The 18,496-nt window shown below is 40.3% G+C and overlaps 1 protein-coding gene across 1 annotated transcript in view; it reads left to right on the top strand.

The window, feature by feature from the left end:
- The window catches only part of PLB1 (phospholipase B1), a 120,580-nt gene that overhangs the window by 50,234 nt on the left and 51,850 nt on the right, over positions 1–18,496 (top strand). Inside the window, exons 25-33 of the mRNA XM_070949718.1 lie at positions 1,108–1,189; positions 3,496–3,600; positions 6,612–6,707; positions 10,585–10,656; positions 11,907–12,030; positions 12,584–12,642; positions 14,264–14,337; positions 15,972–16,015; positions 17,475–17,583. Coding sequence (XP_070805819.1) covers positions 1,108–1,189; positions 3,496–3,600; positions 6,612–6,707; positions 10,585–10,656; positions 11,907–12,030; positions 12,584–12,642; positions 14,264–14,337; positions 15,972–16,015; positions 17,475–17,583 — 765 coding nt within the window. The remainder of the gene's footprint in view (positions 1–1,107; positions 1,190–3,495; positions 3,601–6,611; positions 6,708–10,584; positions 10,657–11,906; positions 12,031–12,583; positions 12,643–14,263; positions 14,338–15,971; positions 16,016–17,474; positions 17,584–18,496) is intronic.

Below are 18,496 nucleotides of genomic sequence, written 5' to 3'. Positions count from 1 at the left end.
TTTCTGGTGGCAGGTATATGCTGAACAATCCACTGTGAGGCTTCTATTCATAGAAAAGAACAATGATTCAAATCCAAGAAGTACAGAGTATTACAGAAAAACCATTCTCCATGAAATCATGTGTTATACTTAAGCAATTCAACTGGAGGAGTCAATATTGTTTGACTCAAAGGTGCTTTTTCAAAAGGCAACTGGACTTTGTTTTTTCTTGAAGACATTTCACTTAACATCCAAGAAGCTTCTTCAGCTCTGACTGAATGGTGGAGGATGGAAAGATTTATATTTCTTGCAGTTGTCTACTCATCAGAATTCTTTCTGAGAGTCATGGAGGCCACTTGAAAGTTTATCTGTAATGTAAATGGGTTTGGAACATTCTTGGAACTGCTGAAAGGAATATGCTGTAGACAGGAGATAGGTAGTGTTTCATTTCTCCCCCTTTCTTGGGAGAGGGCTGTTCAATCTTAATTGAAAGAGATGTAGATAGTCTCTTTGACCCCTCTTTCAAGCCAGTGGTCCTTTCTGTCAAGAATGTGGTCTTTGCTATCTTCAAAAGAGTGTCTTTCAAATGCAGATGGATTGCTGAATCTTGTACTGATTGATTTGTTCTGTTGTGGCATGCATTTGTAAAGTGGTTGTTTTGTTTCTCCAGTGTACAGATCTGTACATGTCTCACTGCATTGTACTGCAGTACTTTCAGCCATTCCAAGAAGATTCCACACCCATTTGCATTATTCAGGTGACCCTGAGGGCACAGATAAACATTCAAGTGGCCTCAATAACTCTCAGAAAGAATGCTAACAAGCAGATGACTGCAAGCAATATAAATCCTTCCATCCTCCATCAGAACTGAAGAAGCTTCTTGGATGAAAAGTGAAATGTCTTCAAGGAAAAACAAAGTCTAGTTGCTTTTTGAAAAACTGCCTTTGGGACAACCATGACTTGCATGATTGAGAATCTCTATAGAAATATTGTTTGAGCATAACATGCTTTTCACAGCATGTGTCACATGAAACATAGTTATGGGACATGAAAAGTGAAAAGTTTTCCATTTTTAAAAATGTCTGAGATAAGAGAATATGGTCAACATGTGCCATTTTTCCCCTCTAGGTCAATCTGTCCATGCATTTTCAAACCTAAGGATAATTCCTCTGAAATTGAGAACTTGGCGTTTTTAAATCGAAGGTATCAGGTAAGGAAAATGCATTATAAATAATATACAGCAGTGTTCTACACCTCATCCTTTTAAAAACCAAGCATGAACATATTAGGTATTTTTGCCATTTTACTAACTCTGCTTCTGGATTTGGTTTTAACAATGAAAAGCAAGTTAATTTAAAAATAATAAGTAGTGACTTAAAATATCAAAATTACATTTGGTCTTTTTCACACCTTCATTTAAAAGCTTCTTTGCATTCCTGGGCCAACTTTAGATAATAATCACGTAAGCTAATTTTTATCAATGAAACACACAGCCCAATCCTATGCAGGTTGTAAGTAAAAGTTCAAAAAGGTTTGATATAAATGGAAATACATCATAATTCCATTAAGTGCAAGTGCCTGAAAGTTGCAATTATACACTTAACATGGAAATAGGCTCCATCAAACTTGTTTAAAAATACTTTGTGTTATATAATTGGCCAATAAAATACTGGCTCACTTGAGAAAAGAGAGACTGTGTTTTTCTAACTGAAATTATCTTAACCTGTTTTAAAGCCTGTAAGTCCACTGCTTCATTTGGGTACATTACATATTGAAAACAAAGAATAATGCAACAATTCATCCAATGTTAGATAGAACAAATAGACTTGAAAAGGCTGCTGTGTGCTCAATAAATATCAGATGCCTCGTTAGAAGCAAAGCCCAGTGACTTGGGCTTTGAAATGTGACTCAGTTTGACATACAGCAAAGAAAAGTTGTCTACAAAAATGGAGGCAAAAATGCAGTGGAGTACTGTTTTAAGGTACAATTTCATTTATTATTGGGAATCTGAGGAAAAGATCCTGTAACAGAAATGAGAAATTGAAGTTGTGAAAAGTAGAGTCTCAAGACCATATCAGCAGTGGTTGGATTCAAACATTTTTACTATGGATTCTGTGGGCATGACTTGGTGGGTGTGGCATGGCTTGGTGGGCGTGGCTTGGTGGCCATGGCAGGGGAAGGATACTGTAAAATCTCCATTCCCACCCCACTCCAGGGGAAGATTATTGGAAAATCCCCATTCTCTCCCAATCAGCTGGGACTCGGGAGGCAGAGAATAGATGGGGGTGTGGCCAGTCAGAGGTCTTTTTTTTTTCTCCCTTTGAACTCCTGCAATTCCATAGGCCTTGACTATTTTCTATTGGAACAAACTCTTGCTTCCTTCTTCCTCCTGGCTTCTACTTTCAACGCTGCCAATACTGTCCTTTCCTTTCATCTCAGAGCTCCTTTCATTTAATCTCAAATAAAATTCTACTTTTGAATTTTTGGTTTTTCATGGATGTATGTTTGGAATTCATCTCAAGTCATAGGCGATAATGAAATGACAGATTGGGGATCATCTGGAGGACTTCAAATGAACCCATAGATAGCTTCTCATCTTAGCAACTTTTATGTGTGTCTATGCATGAGCGTGCAAGAGAAAGACAAATTGTAAATCACTAAATGTATATAATACGCATGTACTGAAAAACCATGGATCAGATTAATTGTTATTTATTATTTATTTTATTAAATTTGTATACCGCCCTTCTCCTGCTGGACTCACCCCAATACAAAATTTAAAATTTGTTAAAAGAATTACACAACTTTGGCCCAAAATTTAAAACATCCCAACTAAAACCCATAGACAATTAAAAATCTAACATCTCAAAGGGGGGGGGGGGTGTTTACGCCAGCCCTGCTTGGTGGAAAAGAAAATTTTTTAGGGCACAACAAAAAGCCCGGAGATCTGGTATCATGCATATCTCCAGGGGCAAATCGTTCCAGAGGGCAGGTGCTGCCACAGAGAAGGCCCTCCCCCTGGGGGTCACCAGGCGACACTGCCTGGCTGATGGCACCCTGAGGAGTCCCTCTCTGTGGGAGCGTACTGGCCGGTGGGAGGCTATCGGCGGCAGAAGGCGGTCCCGCAAATACCCAGGCCCTATGCCATGGAGCGCTTTAAAGGTGGTAACCAACACCTTGAAGCGCATCCCAATTGTGGGATGGAAAAGGATTAATTTTTACTCCATGACCTTTGGTAGTTCAATGGGTAGGTAACCATGCTTATAGGTCAGCTGGAGGGGGGGAAAAGCACTAATGGGCTTGTGCTGTTTATTGTGTAGTTCTGAGTTTCAAGATCCATAAGAGTGTAGACAATTAGGGATCAGATTCAGATGCTCTGAAAAATTGACATTCCCCCCCCCCATAAACCAAAGAAATGGTTGAACATTATTCCTGTATTTGACAGATATATCAGCTTGTCATTTCACTGTTTAGCAGCTCTAAAAGGAGCATTATAATGGGGTTTTGTTTTGCTAGGAAGATACTCATCGCTTGGTCGAGAGTGGAAGGTATGACACAAGAGAAGATTTCACTGTGGTTGTACAGCCACTGCTCGAAAAAGCAGAGATGCCTGTGACTCCGGTAATTGCAAATGTATACATGTACTACATTTTTGAGAACTGTAAATCATAGATGGGGCCTAGCTAACTTAAATGCCATTGAGTTCAATGATTTCCTTTATATTTGACTGTGTCTGAATCCAACTCATAGTATAGTGAGATTGGGAATTACTTAGGCAGGAGAAGGATAGCAAAGCAGTGATGGTTGCAAGTAACTATGACTTAGTGGTCAGCAGACTAAAGCATAACCTTAATTAGCTAACACTCAGGTAAATTAAGTTATAGTCCTATGAAATTATTTATCTTGTTTTTTCCCTTTAATATGAGATAGTCAACTCTCATGGGTCAAATAAGGAAAAATAAGGGACTATATTTTGAGTAATGAATGAATGAACAGATTGAAAGTAATTCCAACAGAGATAGCACGTGGTATGCCTAACAATGAGTTCTCCAGATTATTAGCGACATCAAGGGAAGATTATTTGGGCCAATGTAGCACTTCTGATGTGAACTGTAAATTGAAAACCTGAAGAGGACAGTTTTCCCTATGTACAAATGGTAAGTACAAATTACAACCGTTCAGTCATCTCCTTTCAAAGTAAGGGAAGCAACTTCTGACATAACAAAAACTGCCACCCAGCATCTTAAGTTTTTGGAAGGCTGCAGGAGGCTATCTGATGATGCTTTGATATTCATGAGAAGGAACATGGGAAAATATTCTGACCTGCTTTCGGGCAGTTAAGGATGGGAATAAAACCAGGAACCAACTGGAAAGAAAATACAGTACAGTGCTTTCCACCTTTCCTACCAGGAACCCAACTCCCACTAGGGTGAGTTTCCTTTCACCCTAGAAAACTCACCAGATTGGCCTGAGATTGCTATTGCATTTGTCTATTTGGAAGTGAATTCTGGCAGCTTGATCTCAAGGTCCTAAAGGACTGCATGCATCCCATTGTCCACTCCTGTTTTAAAGCATGTAAAAACAATCTGAGATTTCTTTTCTGAAATATTTTCACTTATTCATCTGAACATTACAATACTATACTGGATTTCTCCAGTAGTCCTTGCTTTTATTCTAGGGCAAGAGTTGCTCAGGATTTTTACAATAGAAACTTACAGCATTCATCCATCTATTGTTATGAAATAAATCCACCAAGCACAGAGTGTTCACATCAACTCAGTTGTGGCCGTGAGGTATTACTGTTCTTTGGATGATATGATTCCATAATCAACACATAAGGAACATTGTCTTCTAGTTCATATGGAAACTAATGTATGACCACAGAGAGTCCTGACTGAAGATAATCATGTTATATCCATTGACACTGGTTTTTCAATGATATCTACTTAAGTATTGAATTTGGCATGGAAACGTATTCACCTGAACAGGCTACAAATTGCTCCTAAATCAATTCAATTAGGCATGGACGATACCTTCAGTTTGGAATTACCAAACTTTGAAGAGGTTCTTTAGTAATGTTCAGATAGAAATTATTTCTCTTTTGAGTAAATTTGTTTGCCCTATTTTCACCCTAAGCCAAACTTTATAAGAAATAGACTTTTCATTAAAATGCACAAACTAGCCACTTAAAAAGTTTAAAGATTTTCTTATAAAATATGGTGTTATATGTATTGCAGGACTCTGCCAGCTTTCTCTCAAAGATCACTATACTGCTTTCCATCTCTTCAAAATAAAATTAGTCACATTAAGCATATTTTATTTTTAAATGCATACATTTCTTGGCATGTATGGACTGGATTTCAATTTGCTACTGTGTTTTCCCAAAAAGAAGACCCTGTTTTATATTTTTTTGAACCCCGAAATAAGCGCTTGGCCTTATTTTTGGGGAGGTCTTATTATTTTGGTGCGCGTGGAGCGAGATGGGGCTCCTCATGCTGTCTTACCTGATTTCCAGTTCTGCGTTTAAATATTTTCAGGGAGGGCTTATTTTCGGGGGGTGGGAGGCTTATTTCAGCGCATGCGCTCAAAAACCCGATTGGGCTTATTATCAGGGAATGTCTTATTTTTGGGAAAACAGGGTATATATAGATAACCGGTAGGATATAGTGGTTAAAATATAGGACCTGACCATGAAAATTCTGATTCAAATTTATCTTCAAACATCAAAGATAATTAAGTGACTTTGGGAAAGTCACACTGTCAGGCCAATCTCTTTATCCCTAGTTGTAGAGATGAAAGTGGAAAAGGGAGCACAATATATCACCTTCAGCTTCAAGAAGAAAGATGGGATATACTAGAATACTGAATCCAGTTTTGGTCGCTACACTAGAAAAAAGATAATGAGATTCTAGAAAGAGTGCAGAGAAGAGCAACCAAGATTCTTAGGAGACTGGAGGCTAAAACATATGATGAACAGTTACAGGAACAAGGCATGGCTAGTCTAGTGAAAAGAAGGATCAGGGAAGACATAATAGCAGTGTTCCAATATTTGAGGGACTGCCACAGAGAAGAGGGGGTCAAGCTATTTTCCAAAACACCTGAAGGCCAGACAACAAATAATGGATGGAAACTGAACAAGGAGAGATTCAACCTGGAAATAAGGAGTAATTTTCTGACAGTGGAACAGCTTGCCATCAGAAGTTTCCATTTCCATTTCAACCAATGGAACAGCTTGCCATCAGAAGTTGTGGGAGCTTCATCACTGGAAGCTTTCAAGAAGAGACTAGACTGGCATCTGTCAGAAATTGTGTAGGGTCTCCTGCTTGGGCGGGGGACTGGACTAGATGACAAGGTCTCTTCCAACTTTGTTAATTTGTTGTTGTTGTTATGTAATCTAACAATCAAATTATTCAAAGCTTGTCATGTACAGCATATATTTATTCTGTATATATATAGATGGAATATCTTGAACTGGATAGTCATTTGTTTCCATTTTTACTGGTTTTTTTCTGTCCCTCAAGTGAAATGGGCTCTAGTTCTTGAAAATATTTTCAGCAACACATTTTTGCTTTGCTGGAACAAGTCAGCAGAGTTACCCTTATGGAAATAATAATGTCTGATTCTTACTTTAGGATGGGCTGCCAGATGCTTCATATTTTGCCCCAGACTGTTTTCATTTCCACCAGAAGAGCCACACCCAGGCTGCTCGGGGGCTGTGGAACAACATGGTAAGAGATTGCGCTAGATGTTTTTCTCTTAGTCCCATTCATAAATCTCAGAATGTGGACATTTTGTATTAACAACATACAATACAAAACCTAACAGGAGTTACCCATCCTGAAAATCATTGTTTTCTGATTATGGAAAGATGTTAGTGAATCACATTCATTGCATAGGTAGTGTCACAATGGATTTTTAACTGGCTGTCCATTTGCAGATTATTAGGAACATAAGATTTAGGAAGCCTTTGTTGAGATGCTTCCATGCTACTTTTGACAGCCATTGTTATTGCCACCCAAACCCTCCTAATTGCATGTATACCACCATTGTGAGATGGTGAGCTGCCAAGAATCCTCTTAAATTAGGTGCTTCCCTCTGGAATGTGATAACTCTCCACAGCCAATTCATCACAGCCAACTTGCCATGGTCAACTACCCATGGCCAACTCACCACAGGACAACTCGCCATGGGACAATTCTGCACACAGTGTGACTATTTTGAGACAACCCAGGAGCAAAATACAGTAAACAGGTTTGTCTTTCAAATAATGGTTTATCTACAAGGAATATATACATACACGTTCTAGGCAAAGTAAGGCAATCAATCATCAACTACAGCACAGAAGCACACACGGAGAGAGAGATACACCCTCACAGGGCCTCTCTTACATTACAGCCTCTTAAAGTGGTAGTAGTCAAATAATCCTGCTGACTCATTGCTTCCATTGCATCACTGTTAAAGCATTTCAACATTACAGCAGTTGGTCAGCTATTAAATCGTCATTACCTTGACCAACTCACTGTGGGACAATTCAACAATTCAATTTAATTATTTATAATAATTTAAAAAATATTTTATCACATTTTATTTTGTTCTTCATTTGGCATCCTTTCTTTAATGAATCTATTGGATTATTTCTTCGATATTATCATGTTTCCCTGAAAATACAACCTATTCAGAAAATAAGTCCTAGCTTGATTTTTTGGGGTGAGCCTAATATATGTCCTATCCCAAAAATAAGCCATAGTGAAGGGGTGGGCGTGATCAGCACAGGAGGCAGCCCTTCCCTTCCCCAGTCAGCTAATGGCAGCTGGGCCCCTTAATCATGACTTGTGGATCAGCTGAGTTGATTGGGAGCTGCCTCTTGTTCTATCTCTCTGGGTGCTGGAGGTATTTCTTGCACACTCTTGCCAGCCCCAGCCCTGCCGCGGCACCAGGCAACCTTGCAACTGAGGGTCCCTTGTTGAGTCCAGATCTGGGTCTTGCCATACCTGGAGGTGGTGGTGGGGGCATAGAGCTGCAACCATCGAAGCTGGTGAGTCCAATGACAAGCAAGGCTATGGCAGCGGCAGGACACGTCAGGACAGTGCCGGCCAGGCACTTGTTAGCAGGCCACTCTCCTGGCCGGGTCTGGCCATGAGTGGCACCAGCAGGCAACGAGGTACGCAGCTGGTGCAAAGAACAGGGAGGCGATGGCGGCGACAGTACTTCTGGCACAACACAACTTCTTGTCAGCTGTTCATCCCTACAACCATGCACATGCTTCCAGCCATGCTTCCCAGGGCTCTGCACCATGCTGTCAGCCTGGCCACAACACTGAGACCGAATGTCTTCACACTCCTGGCTGTGCTGCTCTTGGCTGCCCTGCAACTTTAGTGGGCAAGAGCTCAGTGGTGGCCCTACAGTGGGATGGAGGAGGGAAGGGGTGATCTCCCCTCCCTCTTCCATTTGTCTGTCCCTGTGCAGGGACTCCTACAGGGATGTGTAGGGCTGCCATGGAGCTGTTGCCCACCGAAGCAGTAGCTCACCCAACCAACTTTCCGCCAGCATGTAGATATGCAGTTAGAATGAATGGATTTGCTTTGTTCTCCTTTCCTTGAAGATAAATCACCCCCAAGGAAAGGAGGATCGGCAGGAAAATCCCTCCTCCCCCATTTTCCTGCCGATCCTACTTTCCTTGGGGGTGATTTATGCCAAAACCATGGATGTGCATTTGTGCAGGGAGCCCCAAGGAAAGGAGGTTACCCGAACACAAGGAAGAGCTCCTACCAAGTCAGCAGCAGTGCCTGAATCAAACAAAGCGCTGCAAGTCCAGGCGCCCTTCCCGTTTGTTGCCCCCCTTTCAGGAAGCATTCACTACTGCCCGTGTTAGAGTATTCAGATTAAATCCTGGCGTGTTTAGGAAGGGAGAAGGCACTGGCAGCAGTCAGAGGCATGGGGCCACCCACTCCATGTCCAGGAGCTGCTGCAAGCACATTTCAAGAAAGAGCCGAATCCTACTTTTCACTTTTGACGTGGTCGCCACTTGCTTGCAGCAACTGGCATGAGCAACTGTTTGTGCTGCTGCTGGCCTTGTGGAAGCTCTTCGCCCTCCTGGCAGAACTGCTTTGGGCTGCTCCTGCCTGGCATGGGGTGAAGTCAGCTGAGATCTACAATCTTTTGAGCGCCCTCCCACCCCACTGGCCTGCTAGGGCCCCTTCATCAGAGGCCACTGGTAGAGCCATGCCGCCTCACCTGCCACCGCCTTCAGGCTGCTGAGCACCTTCCTGCAAGTCTACTTGGTGCTGCTTGCGCTGGGCTATGAGCTACTCTTCAGACCCTGGCCCTATTGGGTCATACCAGGTAGCAGCCAAGCAGGACGGCTGAAAGCAGTGCTGCCAGGAAGGAGAAAAGCCCCCACAAGGCCAGCAGCAATACAGGCAGCCGCTCAGCGGCCAGCAGCCAAAAATGTCCCAGGAGCAGCAGGGCCAGCAAGCAGGGCAGATGGGATTGGAGTGCACCAAGAACTTAGGCCATTGCAGCTGATTGAGGTAAGACTGTTCTTGAAGGGGGCATAAGGCACGTGGGGCCTCCTGCTGCTTTTGCAACCTCAATCGGCTCAAGAGCGATCGGGATTCTTTGAGGCGGTGGCAGGTCACCCGCTGATCAGCTGTTCCACAGACCAAGCTGCTGGTAAGAGGGGCAGCTTCCCCCCGCCCCACCCGGTACATGGGGAAAAAATAAGACCTCCCCGAAAATAAGGCCAAGCACTTATTTCAGGGGTCAAAAGAAAATAAGACCCGGTCTTATTTTTGGGGAAACACGGAAGTGTAACTCTTGTCCCAAGGCAAGTTGTCCTGCGGAGAGTTAGCTATGGCAAGTTGTTCCACAGTGAGTTGGCTGTGGCAAATTGGCTGTGGTGAATTAGCTGTGGCTAGTTGACCATGGTGAGTTGGCTACAACAAGTTTGCTGGGGTGAGTTGTCATAGATCCTCTTTCCTCTTCCCCAGCTAGTAAATTGCAGAGTATAAAAATTAACACTCTATCTACCCTGTTTCCCCCCAAAATAAGACATTTCCTGATAAAACCCCAATTGGGCTTTTGAGCGCATGGCAATAAGGCCAAGCGCTTATTTCAGGGTTCAACAAAATAAGACAGGGTCTTATTTTCGGGGAAACATGGTAATGGTTCCAAGAGGTGAATGAGGTGAACTTTGCACGAATGGGTAACTGGTTGCACTACAATACCAGGGGAAATACAGCAAAATATTTGCAATATTTCTTCTAGAGTAATAGTTCAGCTATTTAATTTGAAAATCAATTGTCCCACTTTGTTAAGTTTTACCTACGGGGTGCAGCATCTGTATCAACACAATCCTTTTACCTAAAAAAGATCTGAGCCAGACTTTCTGCTGCAATATTATTTCCCCTGTGCATTATATCTTTAATATACTAAAAATTGCAGAATTAGATAATTATAGTTCAAACATCAATTATGTATTGATTATCTAATTCTCTGAAGGCTCTGTGGATTGCACTTTGTAATGGTTTATGGCATACATTCCTGCATCTTTTGTTTTTCATCTCCTCTTCCATGCCCTTTACATTTTCTAATTATTTGTTATAGTTGGAGCCCATTGCAGAAAAGACAATATTGCAAAGAATTGAAGCTGAGATAACACTCAAATGTCCAAACCAGGTAAATTAATTTTCTTAGGACTCTGTGTAATTTCCAGTATTATTTTCTTTCCCATCCTTGCTGTGCATGTGAGATTAATATTGCCACCCCCATCCTGTTTCTTTTCTGTGAACTGTATAAATCTTACAAAATAGAAAGAAATATTCAATTGCAAAATTATCTGGGTTAGCCTTGACTGGATGCTGACACTAACATATGTAATAGAAGTGAGAATTGTCCTATAACTTCACTAACCTCAGTGAGGAACTTCTGTGCATAAAATGAGACATCAGAAAAGGTATATATATCTGGAAAGTGAGAGATGACTTGAGGGGAAGTGTTGATGTGGCTCCATCTGAATTCACTAGAATCCCTTACTCACTCCAAGGACCTAATATTTCACTAGTGTCTACCATTGTGATGTCTGAACACCTGGAAGGCAGATGGATGAGAAGCAGTAGTGGGTTCCACTTACCTTCGTTACCGGTTTGGAACGCTTGCTTTGCTCGTGCATGGCACTTCTGCGCATGCGCAGAAGCTTCTGCACGTGTGTAGAGCATCCGTGATGACATCCAGGTGGATGGGTGGAGCCTCCCGCCGCCGCCACTACCGGTTTACCCAAATCGGGGCGAACTGGTAGAAACCCACCACTGATGAGAAGATAGTCTCATGTTGGTCTTCTTTAGGTGTTGCACAGCATTGACTGCCTAAAATTGGTGGCTTTCTATATTGGCTCTTGGAAAATATACTGGTCTAGGCAATCATGATGATTTCTAGAAGAAAGTACCACCCAGAGTTCTTGGGTTAATAAAACAAGATATCAGGAGCTGTGTGATATGTTTTCTGGATTGTGTGTGTGTGTGTGTGTGTTTAACAGAAGCTCCTCTTATCAGACTAATCAAATCAGTTTGTGATTTTGAAGGGCAGGTAACCCCTTTGAATCCCATACTTAAGCAGTTATTCATCCCACCAAATACCTGTGTATTTTCTTCTAAAGATCAACAGTAATTGAGATGGTAGGGGTAAATGTGAGAGAGATTTAGATATAAAGACCAATATGAGGGCAGTTGACTTCTGCTTGAGAAACACCGCCTGCTTTTATCCTGTTAAAATTGCTGAGATCTCATAATCTCCTCCTATCTCATCTGGTTGGTCCCTAATCAGAGGTACAGAGGACTACAGGATCTGTGTTATTTGTAAGACAAGACTTGCCTCTGGAGGGCGCTTTGGGATCATCTTTTCACTTTGACTTGGCTATCCCTGTTCTGTAGGACCAGCCATATTTAATGACATACAAAAACAGCAACTATACTTACCACAAGGAAAATACTCCAGTTTATGGAAGCCAGATGCTGTGCAAGGATAAAGCACCATCCATTGAATATCCTACTTCAGGTAATCTTAGCTGTTTGACACCAGATCATCAAGAGAAATCACTAAGGATGAATTTAGATGTTGCTTCTCCTGCCAAAAGATAATATAAAGTGTCAATTTCTGAACATATTTTGCTGTATTTTCAGCAGTCACCCATACTTTTTATTAGATAAAGTTGCAGCTATGATCCATGGCAATGACCATTAACATGCCTAAGATATTATAGAGAGCCAATTTGATCTAGTGGTGAAGGCACCAGCCTAGGAAGCAGGAGAGTGTGAATTCTTATCCTCCCTTAAGCACAAAGCCAGTTGGGTGACTTTGGACCAGTTATGCTCTCTCACCCCAACCCACCTCACAGGGTTGTTGTTGAGGGGATAATAGGAGGAGAAAGGTATGCTCCTCTGTAGAGAATTGGGGGTGAAACAAAGGTGACATTGTGAAGACATGTCTTACAAAAATTATGAGTAAGGCCTTTTTTATGCTGAACTTAGCAAGAATTGGATTCTGCTTCCTGCAAGATGTTTAATTACAACGTTTATTTTCTTTGTTCTTTGTTCTTTTTGTTTCCCAGTGCATAGCCTAAAACCAGCTGATGTGCAAGTAATAGCTGCCTTGGGAGATTCCCTGACTGTAAGAAGCCTGCTTCTTTTGCCATTCTTTTCCTAGGAAAGCTGCAGTTCCCTTTGTTTATTTAAATACAGAGTAGAGGTCCATGTGCTGGCTGCTCCCACTATGGAAATATAGTCTAGGTTCATCATAATTCTCACCCCTAATGAGATTCTCCCCCTCCCTCTCAGTATGAATCAAATCATTATGGCTCAAATTTTCATGTAAATCCAGCCTGGCTTTTTCAACAAACCTGACTGCCTTAATAACGTCATTAAGTAATTTAATCAGGCATTGATAGCAGCTGTTTTGAGTTCTAAAGGAAAACTTCATCATTCTTGTTAGTTTATTCCTGACTGCCTGAACTTGAGCAAAGTTGGGCTATTGGTATGAGTGGCAAAAGACTTCTAAGTTACTGTTATTTTAATATAAAGCATGACAGAGGCTGACAGTGAGAAAAAACCAAAATCAAGTTGTTGGTTTTGGGGAAGGGTTTGCTTGTTTTTTTGCAAATGCACCAACTTTAAAAGTTCATAGCAAGAGTTGGGATTTCAGATGAAGGATCATGGCCCTTAGAATGTCAGGTATTAAAGCTTTATGAACAGGTGTAGCTCAGTTGTTTTGGATGCATTCTAAGTGCTCATTTTGTGTAGGTGGAATGGGAGGGAGAATTAAGGTGGCAGGATTCCTTGATTGTTCCAGAATGGGAGGGAAACACAGTGCAGAAGATGTCCTGGTGTCGCCTAAATGAGGGGCACCCATATCTAAATTGTGCCATTGCTCCCCCCAGTCATCTTCATTTTGTCTCTTTGTTGCATTTTATGGACTACCAAGCAGTATTCTGTTTTTGTTTCACCTTTACACATAAGCATCAACCTCATTCTGACTTCCCTCCATTCAGCTTCACTTGAATAAATAATGGGACAACAGCAGTACAGGAGCTCAGTGAACTGATAGTGTATCATTTCTCGATGAATTTCTCACTATATTGCTCCATTAATCTTGCCTCCTGCTCATAAGAGTTCAAAACACCACTTTGTGCATCCATAAATCTTGTTGATGGGGCATGATGTATGCCTCCCCTATTTCAAACCTTTCAAAATGCCGTGCAAGGGAAGGTTATAATAATGATGGGTGGATAAAAATGCCAAATCCAGCTAAACATCTGGCCGACTGTGTGACCAATTATAAAAATAAATTTTGGGCTGCACTTAGAAAATAGTGTGTTTTACAAAATTTCCATCTCATTTACAAAAGGCCACACTGCTTGGATTCTCATATGTACTATGTGGATACATTACGACAGACTAGATTCTTGGGAAGAACGTGATGATATGAAGGCTAACAATAGTTAAAGAGCTGGCATCTGTGATCTCACATTTTTAGGTATATAATTAAATAATAATGACTAAAAAGGGTCAGATGCCCATGGGAACTGTATTATCTTGTATTTTCTGTTATGGATTGCACCAGTAGAGGCTAAACCAATTTCGTTGTATACATGACAATGACAATAAAGGCTATTATTATTATTATGTTGTAAGTGCCAAAGACTTAAGGGGATAGTTTTATTTGAACAATAAAAAAGGAAAAGAAAACACAAAACACATAAATGAAATTGTTCTTTCTGTTCTTTCTGAGATAGGCTGGTATTGGAATAGGATCAGCACCAAATGATATGTGGGATATGCATACACAATATCGGGGTCTGGCTTGGAGGTAAGTCTGCTGTCTTTGGGCTCAAGTCATGGCTGGTTAAAGTGTTATTCATCCGTCCTTGAGTCAGCAGAAAAGTCTGCTACAATATTCTGCTATAATATTCTGCTATAATAACAAGCACAGCAGATGGCGCTGTCCTTGCTTGCTTACTGCCAGTTTAGGAGCTGATGGAGTCCTTTGGGTTAATTTCACAGCTGGTGGAGAAAACAAGCACTTGTCCTTCTCTCTTTCTGGACTGGGGCCAGTTTAGATAAATGCTTAGAACAGTAGGTTTATCCACCTGTCAAGTTACCCAGCCAACAGATGGTAGCACCTAAGAGAGACCCAGAGTATAATGGGAGAAAGTTCTCCCAATGCTTCTTGTAACACTGCCTTCATCCTGGTTTTATAACTTTTATTATTGCAATAGATTCACAGATGAGTGCTAAAACTACAGTATGGCCTTGATCAGATCACTGCCAGGACACGTCTGAGGCCGTTGCAACTGTCAGGCTGTGTGTTACTTATGAACTAGACTCCATTTCCTTTCAACCCCATATTCCCTTCTATGAATGTTACCTGTCAGCTGGATTCACATTCTTTTAGAAGAGCTTTGCACCCATGTTTAGAAATAGCCCGTCAGGCAACAGATGCAGAGCAAGAACAAGAGCCGTGTGCCATTCCCCTCTGTGCTGCTTCTATGTGCCTGTGACCTATCAAAGGAATTGTTGCTGGACATAGGTTGAGCGCTGTTTCAGAAGACCAAAGTACACTCAATTACGCTATTTCTGAACATTTTGTAAAAAAAGCATCAAACCATTCAGCAGGAAGGCCATTTTTATTCATTCTGCATTTTTAAAGTTTCACCATGTGTTCTATATCTATGGGGCAAAATAATACCAGTTTTAAAGGGTTTACCTGAAATGACACTTCAAAAATCTAGAGAGCTGTTATTTGCTGATATGCTAAGAATACTATGGGTCCATATTCCTTTCCCTGTAGGGTTACAGTTTTCAGATTTTTTTGAGGTCTAACTCCTGAATCTCTTTATAATTGCTATGGTGGATCTGCTATGCAAAGGAAAGTTTAAAACTTGCCCATTCCTTGAAAATAAAGGTTGCCTTTGTTCTATAGAAATCAGGGTATATTTAGAATAAGAAACACTGGCCATGTTATATGAAGGTTTCTATTGGTCATTAGCAAGTTCAGTTCTTGCTCAGATCATACAAGCATTAATATCCTATAAACACTTATTCATTTATTGTCAGAGAGATTGGCCATGCCAGGAGGAAGACTCAAGTGGGGAATTAGACTGGAATCATTATGTAGGCACTAGATGGCAAGGTCCAGCCCTCCAAATGCTGTTGAACCTTATCTAGTCTAGCTCAGGTGCAAACTGTCAGTCTGGGAAGATTGCTGTGAAATAGGCAATGAGCAATAAAGTAACTAATGTAAATACTTTACATGTGGGTCTGGTTGTTTGTGTCTGACATTAATACACCTTGTCCTGTCCATCCTTTCCTTTCTCTGCTATTTATATCAGCATGTCTTGGTTCCAGTTATTGTTCTACTTAAATTGCATTTTTCCTGAAAAAGAAATTCTCTTTTATACTAACAGGGGCTTGGTGTCTTTCTTCTTGTTTTTCTCATTGCAGCATTGGAGGAGATGCTTCATTAAAGAATGTAACAACTTTACCAAGTAAGTCAAACCTGCTCCTGCAATTGTGCTATGAGAAAATAGCAGTTGCTCCCTCTGTGTGTTGTTATTAAGAATGAGTAATTCAGTAAGGATGGAATCCATGACACAATGCAGCACAGAACTCAATATTGCAGTTGATATCAGAGTTATTCTTAAAATTAGGTATTGCTTCCTAACTTGAATGTTTGATATTTTAATCAAAATATCATCTTATCTGTAGATAGGAATAAGACAATTTTGGGTTTTTATTATAGATGGTCAATTTATTTAGAGGATTTGAATTTGATTTGAATTTAATAATAAATTATAATGAACAAATAATTTCTTAGTAAATTGAAATCCTCCAATATTTGTCCTGCTTTGTTACCCTACAAAATATCTGAATTCCCACTGAATGTAATAATATATAGTATATTTCCAAAAGTACTGAATAAGATGGGTAATATTAAAAAGCCTATAATTATTGCTTAAAACAAAGCCATTTTTGAATTTAGAGTGATGCTTCAACAAGAAGAATAAATAAAAAAAATGAAAACAAATTAAAATCCTGTGCAATATCAGCTTCTCTACTTTGGCAAACTCAGATTACCAGTTCCAGGTTAAGTCAATCCTGTAATCTCCATATCAATAATGTGTGTGTAATATATGTGTATGCATATGCTTTGTATATGTATCTGCTAGAAGATACACCAAAACCAGGTAGAGCTGTATGCATTTATAGCCTTTAAAATGAAAATACAATGCTTTAATTTATAAAAGGCATTAATTTCCCGTCTATTATTCTTCCTTTCACATACACACCACACTCACACATGGAAACCCTCTACACACACACATACATAATCCCTTTCTCCTTCCAACATGAACAGCAAAATAAGAGAAGCAAATGCCAGGAAGCCTTTCCAAATATACAATTTTTCTAAAATTGCAGTTGAAGGCATATGAGATACCCATTGGCCTTTCTTTGCATCAGCATCTCACGTTTCAGCCTCCATATATCCATGTTTTGCTGCCCAGTAATCCTGTTGTTCGCTTTACGAAACATAGAAAAATAGCTATAATTCAATAGTGCAGCACACGTTTTATATGGAAACAACCTCAGATTCAATCTCTGGCATGTCCAGTAAAATTGGGAAAGAACTGGAGTATTCCTGCTGATCAGTGATCTCTAAAGTTTTCTGATGTTCAGACATACCCCAAGAGGTGCTACAAGTCATATACTGGTAAGAAGGACAATGGCCTTGTCCCTCTTACCAGTATATTCTTGAAAAGACTTTGAGGACTTATGACAAGATGTTTAGGTCAAGAACTTCATAGTGAGCTAATTTATAGTTAACTAGCTGGATACCCATGCTTCGCTACGTTACAACAATTACATCTAGTAACTGTTGAGTAAATTTTCCTCTAAAGAGATCCTTTGATTTTCTTTCTTTCTTCCATAATTTGCCATTTCTTCCAGATATCCTTCATGAATTCAATGCTAACCTCACAGGCTATTCAATTGGTATTGGTGAATTTACTGAGACAAATGCCATTCTCAATCAGGCAGTTCCAGGAGCACAGGCTAGGTATGGTTTTGTTTTTTTTTTAAATTGCACACACACAAAATTTGCAAAATGGTGCATTCTAGAATGTTTATATATTCTTCAAGATTGTTTGATTTAAGCATTCTGGCCCAGCAGTTTTCCAGCAGCAAATTTTCCAAAACAGCTAATAGTTCACGATGTTCTTGATACAATCTACGCACTTCTAACATGGATGGCTGTTTCATTAGCCAGAAATTGGCAACCTCTGTGGCCCCAAGGGCTGAGTTAAATTTTGAAACTGCATATTTATTTTTTATTTATCCATTATGCTGCAGTTGACATACAAATCCATGTACTGCACATATACATTAAATCTATTTTCTTCTCTCGCAGTGTTCCTGAGAGATTTACTGGGAATAAGGCACTCTCTGTCCAATGCTTCTGTTTAATTTATGGCTTTTATTCTAGCACTGTTTAGAAAGGCTGGTAGGTCCTGCAGAGCACTCATACTCATTTTCATTTCCAGTAATTCTGCTTAAGGTTGCTTATTTCCTCATTGATTTCTCTGTTGATCAGAGAAGAACAGAATGTGCTGTTCCTGCTGCTAATGATAGAAAATCAATGATCTGTTTATCTTGATCAGCTTTCTAGTAAGAAAAATAGGTGAAACTCCTTGTGGATCCCTGACACACTGATAGCTCACCTTTGCAGGATTACTTCACCTAGGCGAAGTAGCCAAAGTGACAGATTGAAAATGTTTATTTTATTTTATTTATTTATTTATTTTGTCAAGCATGTATAAGATAACAGATATAAACATGATTATGAATACATGAAATGGATATGAATAAATGGGAACAGTAGGACAGGGACGGTAGGCATGTTGGTGTGCTTATGCACACCCCTTACAGACCTCTTAGGAATGGGGTGAGGTCAACAGTAGAGAGTCTAAGGT

The sequence above is a fragment of the Pituophis catenifer genome, unplaced genomic scaffold (genome assembly GCF_029215685.1).
Source record: "Pituophis catenifer annectens isolate HBS135680 unplaced genomic scaffold, rPitCat1.0.hap2 SCAF_1, whole genome shotgun sequence".
Taxonomy (NCBI): Eukaryota; Metazoa; Chordata; class Lepidosauria; order Squamata; family Colubridae; genus Pituophis; species Pituophis catenifer.
The sequence above is the reverse complement of the archived record's forward strand: the minus strand, read 5'-3'. Positions and strand labels throughout refer to the sequence as shown.